This window comes from Antennarius striatus, chromosome 7 (assembly GCF_040054535.1).
Source record: "Antennarius striatus isolate MH-2024 chromosome 7, ASM4005453v1, whole genome shotgun sequence".
Taxonomy (NCBI): Eukaryota; Metazoa; Chordata; class Actinopteri; order Lophiiformes; family Antennariidae; genus Antennarius; species Antennarius striatus.
This window is the reverse complement of record NC_090782.1, coordinates 5,140,497-5,152,910: the sequence shown is the minus strand read 5'-3', so window position 1 is coordinate 5,152,910 and position 12,414 is coordinate 5,140,497. Positions and strand designations below refer to the sequence as shown.

Here is a 12,414-nt window from a genome sequence, read left to right as displayed (position 1 = left end):
ATGAATCTGTGGTACGGAGTTTATCTGAACGGTAACAAAAGAACACACCGGGAGTCGAGAGAACACTGGTAAAGACTATTTAAATCAATGTACTGGACTTTTTTAAAAAAAAGTTTCTTGAAAACCTGTCGCCAGTTCTTCTCGAAACTTTTTTCAAGAAACTTTCAGAGTCCTTTGGATAAACAGGACCTAGATAACAGAGAACCTACACAGACAAAGGTAAAGACTAAATTTCACAAACACCAGAGACATTTCATAAGTTTTATTCTCAAACTGGAGGGGAGCAAACGGTAGATGCTTTTGAATCGGTAGGTTATGGTTTGAGTGGTTTGGCTCAAGAATCAAATGTAAGGGAGCAGGAACACACCCGTGGAAAGTGCTTTTAGCATGATTTATGTTTTATGAGATTTTTTATTGAGAAAGTGCAAATACTCACCAGTGAATTCCTTCATTCTAAACATAATTTCCCTACAGGGATTATTAAAGTGTACTTCTGTAGAATTCCAGCAAGTTTATTCCAGGTTTATTTGCAAGGCTTAAAAGTGACCAGCAGATGGCAGTAGTGGATTTACAGAGCCAAGTGATTTCTGTCCTGCTGCTCAAAGCAGATGAACCGGATGAATCTACATGTGTTACATCAGCGTTTTAAGTTTTGTGTTTATTAAACTATGAGGCTTTGTTGCTTTTCTCTTATTTTTAAAAAAAAATATGTCATTGAACAGCAATATAATTGCCAAATGATATCAGTGAACAATGTGCAAAAAAAAATACACCTGCATACTGAAGATCTTTGACCTCTTGAAATAAAAGCATTTTAATTAAGAGGATGTTCTCCAGCCAAGTATCCTCATACTGAAGGTACCTCACTCTCCTGTTAATTACAGTATTTGTCTTTTTCTTTTTAAGTTATAACCCAAAAAATTGGGTTGTTAACCAGGTTGTGTTCACTGCTTAATGTAAAAACAGTAATCGTCCAGTAAAGTTTTATGACCTCTCCAGCCGAATGTAACGTGAGGGATAGCTGTTCTGACGTCAATGGCTGACGTGTGGCCAGAATCTGGATTTTAGGGAGAATTTTCCAATTACCGGTAGCTGCTGTCAGCAAGCGCTGTTGAGTGAACTGTAGCAATACATTTCTAGAGCCAAACCACTATGAGACACAAACATGAGCTGAAAGCAGAGCACTGACATTCACTTTATAGTGCGTACATCAGAACTACACAATATTAAACAATGCACCGTGGCCTTTAAGGTTTCCCACTCTGTGGATGACAAATATTCACCCTTGTGTTCTTGTGACTTGACAATGACTGATTAAATAACTTGGGGTCCTCCTTAAAAAAAACCCTCAGGTCAATTTCAGTGATTCCTGGCACAAGGAAAACGTTTTGAATGGTCAGCTAAGATTCTAAAACGTCAGAGGGGAAATAAGTTAAACAGTCTGGATGTCACAGTTTGTTTAGCTCCTTCCTTTTTTCCTTTTTTTTTTTTACATGTTCAAGACGTGTTGCTGTTACATACAATAGATTAACTGGGTGTGTCCTGGTACCAGAAAATCATGTCATTACATTACTTTTATTATACATTGTGCAAAATTTCCCACAGCCAAATGTCTCCTCGTGCAAAACCTTTGACATTTAATTACATTCTTGCACTGCTCTTTGCATGTAGGACATGATCAGCTGTACAGGCCTGTGTTGTGTGTTATTTAATTTCTGAAATATATATTGTAGCACCACAACTAGTAAGACAATCAGGACTGCTGTGTGAAGGATCAGACTAGACATAGAAAAGACAAGATGTGTTTTTCTTTGAACTTGAAACAGAATCAACAGTGGAGAAGGCATTACAGACTACTGAAATCATTTAAGGGGGTCATGGGGAAGAAAGAGTGAAGGGGTATGTATTCGTACTGTTTGAAACACCAGAGGGCATCTTTTAAAAATGTATAACAACTTGATATACTACACTGACATGTGACAAATCATAAGTGTTTTTTGGCCTGTGAATGACAGGAATTTGATTTTCTATTTGTTTGTAGAACATTGTGATGTGCTGGTATCGACCACAAGTTATTAAAAAAAAATCTTGTGCTAATAATAAACATTTAAGACTTGGAAATAATCCAGCACAGCTGTTAGGCCTTGAGGGTCTTATAACTGTTCAATCAAGTCTCCATTTCCTCATCCTGGCCGTTTTTTTTTTTTTTCAGACTTCATCCCATCCTAGTAAGTTTTAACCATCTCCACTGCATTTTGAAAAATTAATATGTGAATGGATGATTTATTTGGCTACACTACAACTTATAACAATAACCTGTGTCATTAAATTATTTTGAAAGACATAATCTGCCAATGAAGGCAACATTACAACCACAGCAACAACGTAGACATGATACAGGCCAAATGTCAATATACATGGGGAGTAATCCCATAAAGAGATCAATCCCACTTACTAGTCATTTAGACGCATCATGATAATGTGACAGTAATCACCTTAAAGAAAATCAAAAGCGATTTCATGTATGTTTGAACGTGTACTGATGTGTGCTTCAGGGCACATCACACCACAAACTGCAGCTGTTGCATTAGAGAGTTCATTTCTCCTCCAGAGCATTCTTCCCTGATAAACATAAACTGGGTCATTACGACCTGCTAGGAAGGCTTTTTAGATTTGCCCACTCATGGTACAAATATCCCAAAGCAGTGAGCAGCAAATGACTGGTAATTTAACATTTAATCAAGGCTTGGCTGCAGTCAACATTGTTGGAAACCCTCTTGTGGTGCATCACTCACATTCTGAGCAGTGGACGCATTACGTGTTGGTCTTTTCAGTGCTTCAAATTGCAGACGTGAATTTAGAGGTGTCAACGAACATATCGAGCTTGGAAAAATCAAGATATCTAGAATTAAAACTGAGGAACAAGATGTGATGAGATAGGTCACCAGATGCCTCGGGCCAAAGGTCAAAGACTTGGTGTGTATTTTAGCAGACACAGAACGTGTTCATCTCAGTCGCGTCACAGATAAATAATGGGCTCTACTAAAACCATTACATGACATCAGATAGTGGAGTGGCCAATCTTTCAAACTAAAAAGAGTTTGAAATCTGCATCTTCATCAATATTCTATCTTAAATGTCGTCATGAATTTGACGAGGGCATTTATTCAGCACACGTGACATGATGTCCCGTTTTCATATGGCATAACATAAGGATGGTCTGTTCAGACTAAAAAGAAAACGAAAGAACAGCTCCACTTCAGTTCAACTGGTTGAAAAACACTTTTTCCCTCTTGTCTTTCATAACACTGTTCCACACAGTAACTGACATGGATCCAATCGAATATTTTTGGATGCTATAATTGATATTTATTTATTAACAATGCACCAAAGGACTACTTTTGTATTAATGTCTCTCATAGAAAAGAATCTACAGAAGAATATCACCTGATGCTGCACCTTCCCTCCCTTTTGCTGATTTTTTTAGTGTCTTTCAGCTTGAAGTTTTGGTTTTCTTGCACAGTTTTTGGTTCACGACTATCGCTCCCAGCACCAAAATAGCAGGCAGTCAGACGAAGTTATCAACTAGCCTGTAAAGACAAGTGGAGCAATTAGCAAATATGAAGCCAGATATTTCCTTCAGGAGTTAGTTCAGATCAAAATCTGAGATGCAGAGTACAATATCAGACTTTTGTTCTCCAGTTTGGGCAAAAGGGACTGCAAATTATTGCTGATCGCCATAGCAATCTAAAAGGTGATAAATGCAGCGCAGCATTTATAAAGGCTGGAGACACTCGGGATAAGACTGTCTCCCTCTTTCTAACCTGTCCACAACAATACACATCTAAAAAGGGGGATGCGTCACAAGATTGACAAGAAAAAACTCAACAGCAATGAAGGACGGTTACCGTGGTGGTGAATTTCATACATTTAGCTTAACCTTGGTCATCGTAATTCAAAAGACGTCTGATGTATCTATTCTTCATTGCTTGTATTTTATACACAGATAAACTTTTAATAATACTTAGCACTTTTTAATCACTTTTTTGCAAAAAGATGTGGGTCCAGGATTAAACAAACTGTGACAACAAGCAGCATTGGTAAGCGTCTGCTATGCAGACACCATTTTTCAAGGCGTAAGGAAGTCGGTCGGCCGCTGAGCAATTCAAGATCTTTTCTTCCAATATTTAAAAAAAAAAAAAAAATCATCTGCAAAGCTGCAAATAACAGACTATGCATTTCATTTCATGCACCATATAAAATATTAGTTCTTTCCTTTTCGTCATATTTACATAATATATTACACATGATGTCTGTACAGTAAAAGTTTAATCTACACCACAAAGTTAAAAATATTTTCTGACCCATAATTATGTTTCATGAAAAAAGAAAAGACAACAGTAGGAGAAAACCTTCAAAACAAACAAAAACCTCTGGCTACAAGATGGATTTGAAGCCTGGTTGAAGCCTCTGAGATACTGGAAAGTTCAGCATGAAATAATCCTTTGAGGACATCTACCACACACACACACACATACTGTACGTACACGGGCGCGCGCACACACACACACACACACACACACACATACAGGGAAAGGGCCAGGTAAGGTTTTTGTGGGAAAGTCATTCACAGAGATCACGTCTCCCTGATTCTCGGAGGAATGGCTTTAAGCCGGAGCCCAAACTTCCTGCCAGAGCCACAGCGGGTCCACTGCTGGGATCTCTGGAGCTCTGCGCTCAGGAGTTAAGTGCAAACAGCAAAAGATCCTTGGGACGGGAGGAGGCCACAACCTGCCCGTCTTCTCAGGCTATGAGGGTCTTGGTGCCGCTACCTTAGACGCACACATCCGGTGATTGTGATTACGTTCAGCCAGCTACTGTGGCTGTGTGGCAGAGCGCTCAGACAAACTATCCGACCTGTGAGGGGCCAGTTGATGTTTCTGCTGCTGTAACTGTTTCTGTTGTTGCTGCTGTTGGGTGGGGGCAGTGAAGGTGCCCTGCTGCTGCAAAGGGAACGCTGCCTGCAGGATCAACTGGGCGGACGGGTTTCCGTGAAGAAGCCGAGGAGCCTTCAGTGAAATTTAGATTGGAATCAGCTTAGAAAGGGAATGATGGTGCGAAGCCATGTATGCATTAACATATTTATAGTGCTTAAAACTGCACTAGGCAACATTTTGGTTCTGTCATTTCATGTTACGACTCCTTGTTCACCTTCCCCCTGTAGCATGGGGGAAGGTGAACCATGTGGCAGAGAAAACTCACCATGACTGTTAAAAATAAACAGCTGTGAAGCATTGTAAGAGACAAATGAGTAAATATGTTGATAAAGTGTTTAAATGAACTCTATTCTTTATATCTAAACTGATGTTTGCCCAGTGCAGTCAATGCTGAAGGCCCTCTGAGCTTTACCTGTAGGAACTGTGTTTGCTGCTGGGCAAGTGAAGCCTGTCCCGGCTGCATGGCTGTGACCTGCGACTGTTGCTGAACCTGCTGCTCTTGCTGATGCTGCTGTGGTGACTGCTGGGAGATGCTGATGGTCTGGGTCTGGCCCTGTTGAGGAGCGAAGGCCGTCACCACTTGGCCCATAAACATGGTTGTGGGGACCATGACCGCCCCACATGCCATCTGCCCCGTTACGAGCTTTGTGAGCAGCTGAGGTCCAGCAGGAAACCTATTAGCAAAGGATTAAATCAAGAGAACACAAAGATAGAGATTTTCTTTCTTCACTCGCACGCAGTGAAACTTGTAGATTTGTACTGTAATTCAGGTGGTGAGCACCATGATGCATAATTAATAAATTTAGACTTCATGAAAATAAATCAAGTGCCAGGTAACAAAATAAAACTGTAAAATAACAATAAAATGAGTATGTTTTGTCCAGTGAAAGTGCAAACCTAATTTGAGCCGCACGGTCCTGAGCAAATGTGGCCACAGCAGGAGTGCTGGGTCCGGTACTTTGAGCCAGACTGGTGGCAATCTGGACCACGTTAGTGGGACTCTGCTGAGGGATCATCATTGTGTTGTAGAGCGATGCAGACAGCGGAGTTTGCTGAGGCTGCAGAGTGAGAGACGACTGCTGAGACTGAAATGTACAGAACCAGAACCGGTAATCACTGACATACCGCATTAAGCCGAGAGTAAAAATGTGAGCATCTGAGTCAAATAGACAGAAAAAAAAGGACAAATATCTCATTTCTCTAACTTGCGAGAGTGCCGAGTTCTGTTCCCGTCGCAGTGTTTGTTGCTGAGACTGGGTTTGGACAGCATGTTGTTGCTGTATGCTGTTCTGCAGAGGCCCTGCTGACACCACCTGGCCCTGTAGGTTGACTGTTCCCTCCTGCTGTGCTGCGTTTGCCTGGGTCATCTGGACGGCACTCTGATTTAGTCCCCCAGTGCCTTTCTGCAAGTACATCTGAAATATTAAAGTTCTGGCTCCTGAAACTAATAGCTAAACATCCACACAGTAAAGAAAACCATTGAAAAAAATATGACAATGCTACATCTACTAGTTAGTATGTTTATATTTTCAGTCTCACCTGCAGGTTATGTCCCTGGATTTTCTGCAGCTCATCCTGAATCTGACGCAGCTCATCCTGCTGCCGCTGAATGTTGGCCTCGATCACCTTCGACCTCTGCTCCAGCTGTTCTTTCATATTTTGCATGGCTTCCAGCCTGTTGCAGAACTGCACCATCATCTATGAAACCACAACAATACAGAGGTAAATTAAATGCCAGCATCTGAGTTTATTGAATCATTGAGGCTGATGTACACTTGTCATTATCAGCTAAAACCAGTGATTGGCACATTTGATCAGGCAAAGCATTACCTTGGAGGTTCATGCATCAAATACTGGGGAAAAAAATCTAACTTCACTGACAGAATCAGCAAGATCCAGGTACTAGTAGTCCATCTGGGTTCAAGGACAGAACATGAAATAAGCTTTAAAACAAACCATACAAATGCCTTACCTTGCCGCTGGTCTGAACTTGGTTTTGCTGTTGAGGTTGCTGCTGCTGCTGTTGTTGTTGTTGTTGTTGTTGTTGTTGCTGTTGTTGCTGTTGAGGTGGAGGTGGTGGTGGAGGTGGTGACACCATGGATGATGCCATGTTCTGTCCTGTAGTTTGGGAGCTCATTGACTGCTAAAGAAATTAACAATTGTCATTAAAAGGGATGACGAATGTTTTCAGCTGTTTAGTACAGTCAAACTTTGTTCTGAACAGGTCACTGAACAAAGATTTTTGACAGTCCTGTTTTACTCCACTTAACACATGCACAGAGTATGAGTAGAAGACATCTCCCTGTCCAACGCGACCAGCGTGGCAGGAGACCCGAATGATACGAATCACTGTTGGTAGCAATCATGTGTATGTACAATAATTTTCTTTACTCATCTCCTTTCTAAAGATCCACTCACCAAACCCAAGAAGAAAAGAAATGCAGTTCTTTTAAAGTGGAATTACAACAACCCAGTATGTGTGAACAGAAGAACCAGAGCTGAAACTGGGTGATGACATTCTGATGAGATTACACTTTTTATTTGTAAACTCTGTGATAATTAATGCTTGTTTTCAAAGGCATTCTATGGAGGCCATTAACAGTCAATCTGCTGCATTCAAGTGCATATCAAAGTAAAAAACCTTGACATGGGTTAATCAGCACATCCTGAGATATGGTGGCAGCACCACTTATATGTGAGGAGCAGAAGAAGATCTGACAGCTTGTAGATATTTGTGCTACATTTCAAGCATCCAACGCAATTTGTGAAAGAGGCCTCAGTTTAACAAATCATACATTAAAGCATCCAGAAATCATTACAACTTACAAAATCTTTGGTTTTGTGTTTGTTTTTTCATAATTTTGAGAGGTTTGGGGATTTTTACAAGCCTGGCATGGATTAAAATGGTTTTAGTTATTTTATTTGTTTGACTTAGAAGCTCAGTTATGGGAGGGATTAAACTCGTGTCTCGAGGTTCTACTGCTCTAGTCTCTGTTTTCATCCCTTCATGTACCTGGCTGCTGATGGATGACCGTCGTTGTGATGTCATCTCCACAGCAGAAGCAGACTGCCTTCCTGGCGTACTCCTGTCACCCTGAAGCTTCATCTGTGAGGCTGAGAGACAAATACAATAAAAAATTATGCTCATTTTAAAAAAAAAAAAGAAAGAAAAAATATGAAACCGATTCATTCACAGAGACACCCTGTTGGGGGGGGGGACTCGATAATGAGGTACTCACAGGCTGGATCAGACACAGCAGTGTGCGAAGACTTGCGTGAACTGCGAGACGAGGCCGAGGGTGTCCTGCTGTGGCTGAAGCGCTCCAGAGCCTCCTTCAGGCTAGAAGTGTTAAGTTGGGACTCTGACCCAGAATCCTGTGACTGTTGTGAGAAGCATTAAGTCACTGAAGTCACTATCGGCTCCATACAAAACATCATCACATATTTCTGATCAATTAACCCCCCATTAATATCAAACGCAAAACCAACTTTATCTGCTGTGATCTTAGGTTGCAATTCTTCAATTCCAAGTTCTCTGCGCTGTTCCGCTCTTACTTCAGCGTAACTGCAGGCAATGCAAAAAACACACTTACCTATGTATGTTGTGATTACAATGAAAGATGTGTATTATCTGCTCACTACTGTAAATCATAATTAAGTCTTTGTTTTACCTGACAACAGTGTGTGTGCAAACAATAAATTCTGGTCTGGAGTTCCACTGGTGGTAAGTGATGTAGTAGTGGGTCTGGAGCCAAATCCATTGTTGCCCTTTGGTGAGGAATCTGTAGTAGCAGGATTTGCCTTTGCCATATTGCATTACTACAGATACACAATTAAACAAAGATCATTTAAAAGCTACATTAAAAAAAGTTGATTATCAAAATTCACCTCACAAGATAACAAGAAATAAACTTACAGTGTTCATGGCATTTAGCCAGCGTCTCCAGGTCATCCACATGGTAATAGTCATACCCTGACGTTCCCAGGACCTCAAAAGGGAGGTAACCTATGATGGGTGGAGCTCTGAACAATAAAGGAAATGTTACTGTCATGACTCACCGACAGACCTCTGGAATCCTCATTCTCAATCATACTGTCTGATGATGGGCTGTTTATTCAGTCAAACTATGAGACATATGAGCACCATGGATGATGTTGTTTTCACACCTGCAGTTTGACTCACTTGGTCTGACCGTGAAAGGAAGACACACGTCTGTATTATAGCTCAGAGCTGTAAACATAAAGTTGTACGGACAGACGGACTGGTAACTCAGTGATACGACAGCTTTGGTCATGTCATTAAACTTCATCAGGTCTAATGTGGGAACATCAGATTCTGGAGACTGGGAGGTTATACTGGGACAAATATACGAGAAAAAAACCAAAAACAAAACAGTACCTGTGGTCCAAGAACAGAAACTTCCACTCTAAGCTATGCCTGGAGGTGAATTCCTCATTGGGCTCTTCAACCGTACACATCTCCTACGAGGTACAAAATGTAGACATTATCTTGTGTCTCTAGTCCATCTGACTGCTTTATAACAGCTTTATAACAGTTCCAGCATTTATCCATTCACACATTGGTGGCAAAGGCTTCCATGTAAGGCACCACCACCTACCAGCGATCACTCACACACTAGCAGAACATCCATCAGTAGCAAATTGGGGTTCAGTATTTTTCTCAAGGACACTTTGCCCTGTAGACTGTAGAGGCTAGCCTTTAGTGCTTTCCTCCTCTAAAAAGAGTTTGGTTTGCCACCTGCTGTTGTCGGGCACTGCTTTGCCTCACAGGTTTTGACCACGTTTCTGTCCACCATCATTCATATAATCGTCTGTATCATTTCATGATGCTGAATGTCACAATTTTGATACAGACTCGTTGAAGCTGTTAATAAAGTGCTTTAAAAAATGTTTTTAAATGGTTGCCAATAGAATCAAGAGAGACTGGGTGTAAATGACTGAAGTCAAGAGACTAGCTAAAAGGAAAGTAATGTCAGAATTTTAAAAAAAAATGTTACCTTGATAAACTGTGGTTTGGCAAGCCTCACAGTTGCTATGAGACAAACGCTGTCGTCAAAGGCAGAATGAAGCGAGCGCTGGATCACTCCTTCAAAACCATTGCGGGTACAGTTAGGCACTAGTAACAAACAAAGCACAAAAAAGATTTACAGCCAAGAATCAACTCAAAATTTAAACAGCTCGTGCACAATACTGTAACTCACCATCATTCAGGAACTTAAAGTTTCCAATGAACTTGACATATTCATACACAGGGGGTAGCTTGGGGTCAATCGTCCCTCGGAGCATGTGGCAACAGAACTCCAGCTGATTTTTTGCTTGGAACAACAGAAAAATCATTAAAAATAAGCACAGGAGCAAAGTAATGGCATGAGTGAAACAGTGAAAGTCCAATGGCTGAGATAAAATATTCCCTTACTTTTCAGATACTCAGGCGTCAGTGTCTCTCCTTCATTGATATGAGAGGACAGAGCCTTGTACACATCTGAATGCTCACCGGAGGGAAGGAAGTTTAGCAGGTTCTGATCCACAAGATCACACTGAAACAGATCATTGTTGACACTAATGAATCTCTGAGCAAATGATGGCCCAGGTAACATGTGGACATAAACAATGTCGGTGTAGGTTGTCATCCAGGTCAAGTTAAATCAACAAGAGCAAAAGAAAAAAAGAGTCTACTGAACGTGCTTTAGGTTAGCTGAAGATGTTTTCCTGTATCATCCAGATGCTTACACAGTGCTCTTCTCTGAGCAAAAAACAAACAAATCTGAAAGACACAGCCCACTCCTTTGAGTACAGTCATGTCCAGGCTTCAGCCAAGAACCGCAGATGGTTTGAGAGAGGAGTTAAAGAAGACATTTTGTCAAACAAGAGAAACCATCTCTGAACAGGGGAGGTTTCAGTGCCTTATTCTGGGGGGGGGGGTTTTCTACTCCAACAGGAGTTTAAGTGTCTGGTGTCTCTACCAGTCAGTCAGAACTGAAGAAGCCTCTTGGATGACAGGTGAAATGACTTCAACCACCCTAAGTCAGGTCCAGTTGATTCTTTTTTGCTTTTCTTGATCTGTCTGCATTACACTCACAGGTAAGTGTTCTAATAGGGATGTCACACTCTCAGAGGCGTAGATTATATTCCCATCACTCATAATTGCAAGAAAAAATCCATCTAAGGCCTGAAAGAAAGAAAATAGATTCTTAATTCACTCATATTCATGCGAATAAGCAAAGAATGAAAGCAGACAGATTTCTCCATTCACCTCCAACATCAGCTGAGTAAACTCTTCATTACTAAGAAAAGGAGGCTTCCAGTCTTGTCTGATCTCATTTGACTCTGATTGTGCAGCAATTTCTATTAGGGTAGACAAAAAAGTTGTCAACAGTCTACATGAACTCAAGCTTTAGGACAAGCAGATGATCTTGCAGTCCTGACAGGTTCTTACCCTTGTGTTTGTGCAGAAAATCAATGCTCTTCTGCAAAATAGTGGATTTGTCCATCTTGCGGGTGTTGCCTGGCAACATGGTGCCAAGCTCCTTGATGAGGACATTGAACTGGTCTCTGCGTTTCTTCTCTGACTTGTTACGGGACACACTGTGGATATCATACGTCAAGAAACACATTTTAATTTTTCAATCACAGTTTGGGCTGCATTGTCTGAAAACAAGCCACGGGTATTTTACCGTTTTGCTTTGTCCTTTTCATCTTCTTCCATTAACCCATCAATAATGCTGCTGTCATCTCTGTAGAGCAACATCATTAGTTGGAAATGTTTCATTTTAGTGCCCTGATAATATTTTGCAAACATGTCAACTCCAATATAATATATACATCCAACTGCTAATATATAATATATTCTAATACTGTAATTGTCCTGTCTAAAGCTGCTTTTCAGCTCTGCAGGTCATAGGTGTTGCAGGAGCCTCTTCCAGATGGCTATGGACAAGAGGCGGGGGGTACACTCCAGATGCATTGCCAGGGCATCCGGTGGCTACACACCAACACACTTTATACGCACCGGTCAATGCTTGAGGTCATTGTGTATCAGATTCAGGGTCGCAGTGTTGGTGTTGGTGATTCTTTGAATCTTGAGGTAGACATTTGTGAACGAACCTTTGAGGGGAAGAAAACATCACAAAGAATGACAAGTTGCACCAGCTCTGTAATCTTTCTCAGTGAATTTATGAGGGTTGTTTCTCGTCCTATTCTTCCTGAACTAAAACTGCCCCGTACGTCAGTATCTGTGTTTTTTTTCCTGATTTGCTAATTAAATAAATTACAGTATTTTCCGCACTATAAGGCGCACCTAAAAGCCTTTAATTTTCTCAAAAACCGACAGCGCGCCTTATAATCCAGTGGGCCTCATTTGTGAAAAAAGTTTTGAAACAGGCCATTCATTGAAGGT

At 41.0% G+C, this 12,414-nt stretch overlaps 1 protein-coding gene across 9 annotated transcripts in view; it reads right to left on the bottom strand.

The window, feature by feature from the left end:
• Positions 1-153: 153 nt before the first annotated feature.
• The window catches only part of clocka (clock circadian regulator a), a 28,213-nt gene continuing 15,952 nt past the window's right edge, over positions 154-12,414 (bottom strand). For 4 of the 9 annotated variants that reach the window (XM_068318768.1, XM_068318769.1, XM_068318767.1 and 1 more), the window contains 19 exons: positions 12,028-12,122; positions 11,693-11,752; positions 11,455-11,603; positions 11,272-11,363; positions 11,098-11,187; positions 10,435-10,555; positions 10,220-10,333; positions 10,016-10,134; positions 9,397-9,479; positions 8,914-9,020; positions 8,669-8,816; positions 8,487-8,562; positions 8,237-8,378; positions 8,011-8,111; positions 6,970-7,140; positions 6,537-6,695; positions 5,895-6,412; positions 5,410-5,671; positions 154-5,069 (listed from right to left, as the gene is read on the bottom strand). In XM_068318768.1, the coding sequence (XP_068174869.1) occupies positions 4,875-5,069; positions 5,410-5,671; positions 5,895-6,412; positions 6,537-6,695; positions 6,970-7,140; positions 8,011-8,111; positions 8,237-8,378; positions 8,487-8,562; positions 8,669-8,816; positions 8,914-9,020; positions 9,397-9,479; positions 10,016-10,134; positions 10,220-10,333; positions 10,435-10,555; positions 11,098-11,187; positions 11,272-11,363; positions 11,455-11,603; positions 11,693-11,752; positions 12,028-12,047 (2,727 nt within the window). In that variant the 5' untranslated portion in view covers positions 12,048-12,122 and the 3' untranslated portion in view covers positions 154-4,874. The remainder of the gene's footprint in view (positions 5,070-5,409; positions 5,672-5,894; positions 6,413-6,536; positions 6,696-6,969; positions 7,141-8,010; positions 8,112-8,236; positions 8,379-8,486; positions 8,563-8,668; positions 8,817-8,913; positions 9,021-9,396; positions 9,480-10,015; positions 10,135-10,219; positions 10,334-10,434; positions 10,556-11,097; positions 11,188-11,271; positions 11,364-11,454; positions 11,604-11,692; positions 11,753-12,027; positions 12,123-12,414) is intronic. The other 5 variants (XM_068318772.1, XM_068318775.1, XM_068318773.1 and 2 more) reach the window with 5 other exon arrangements.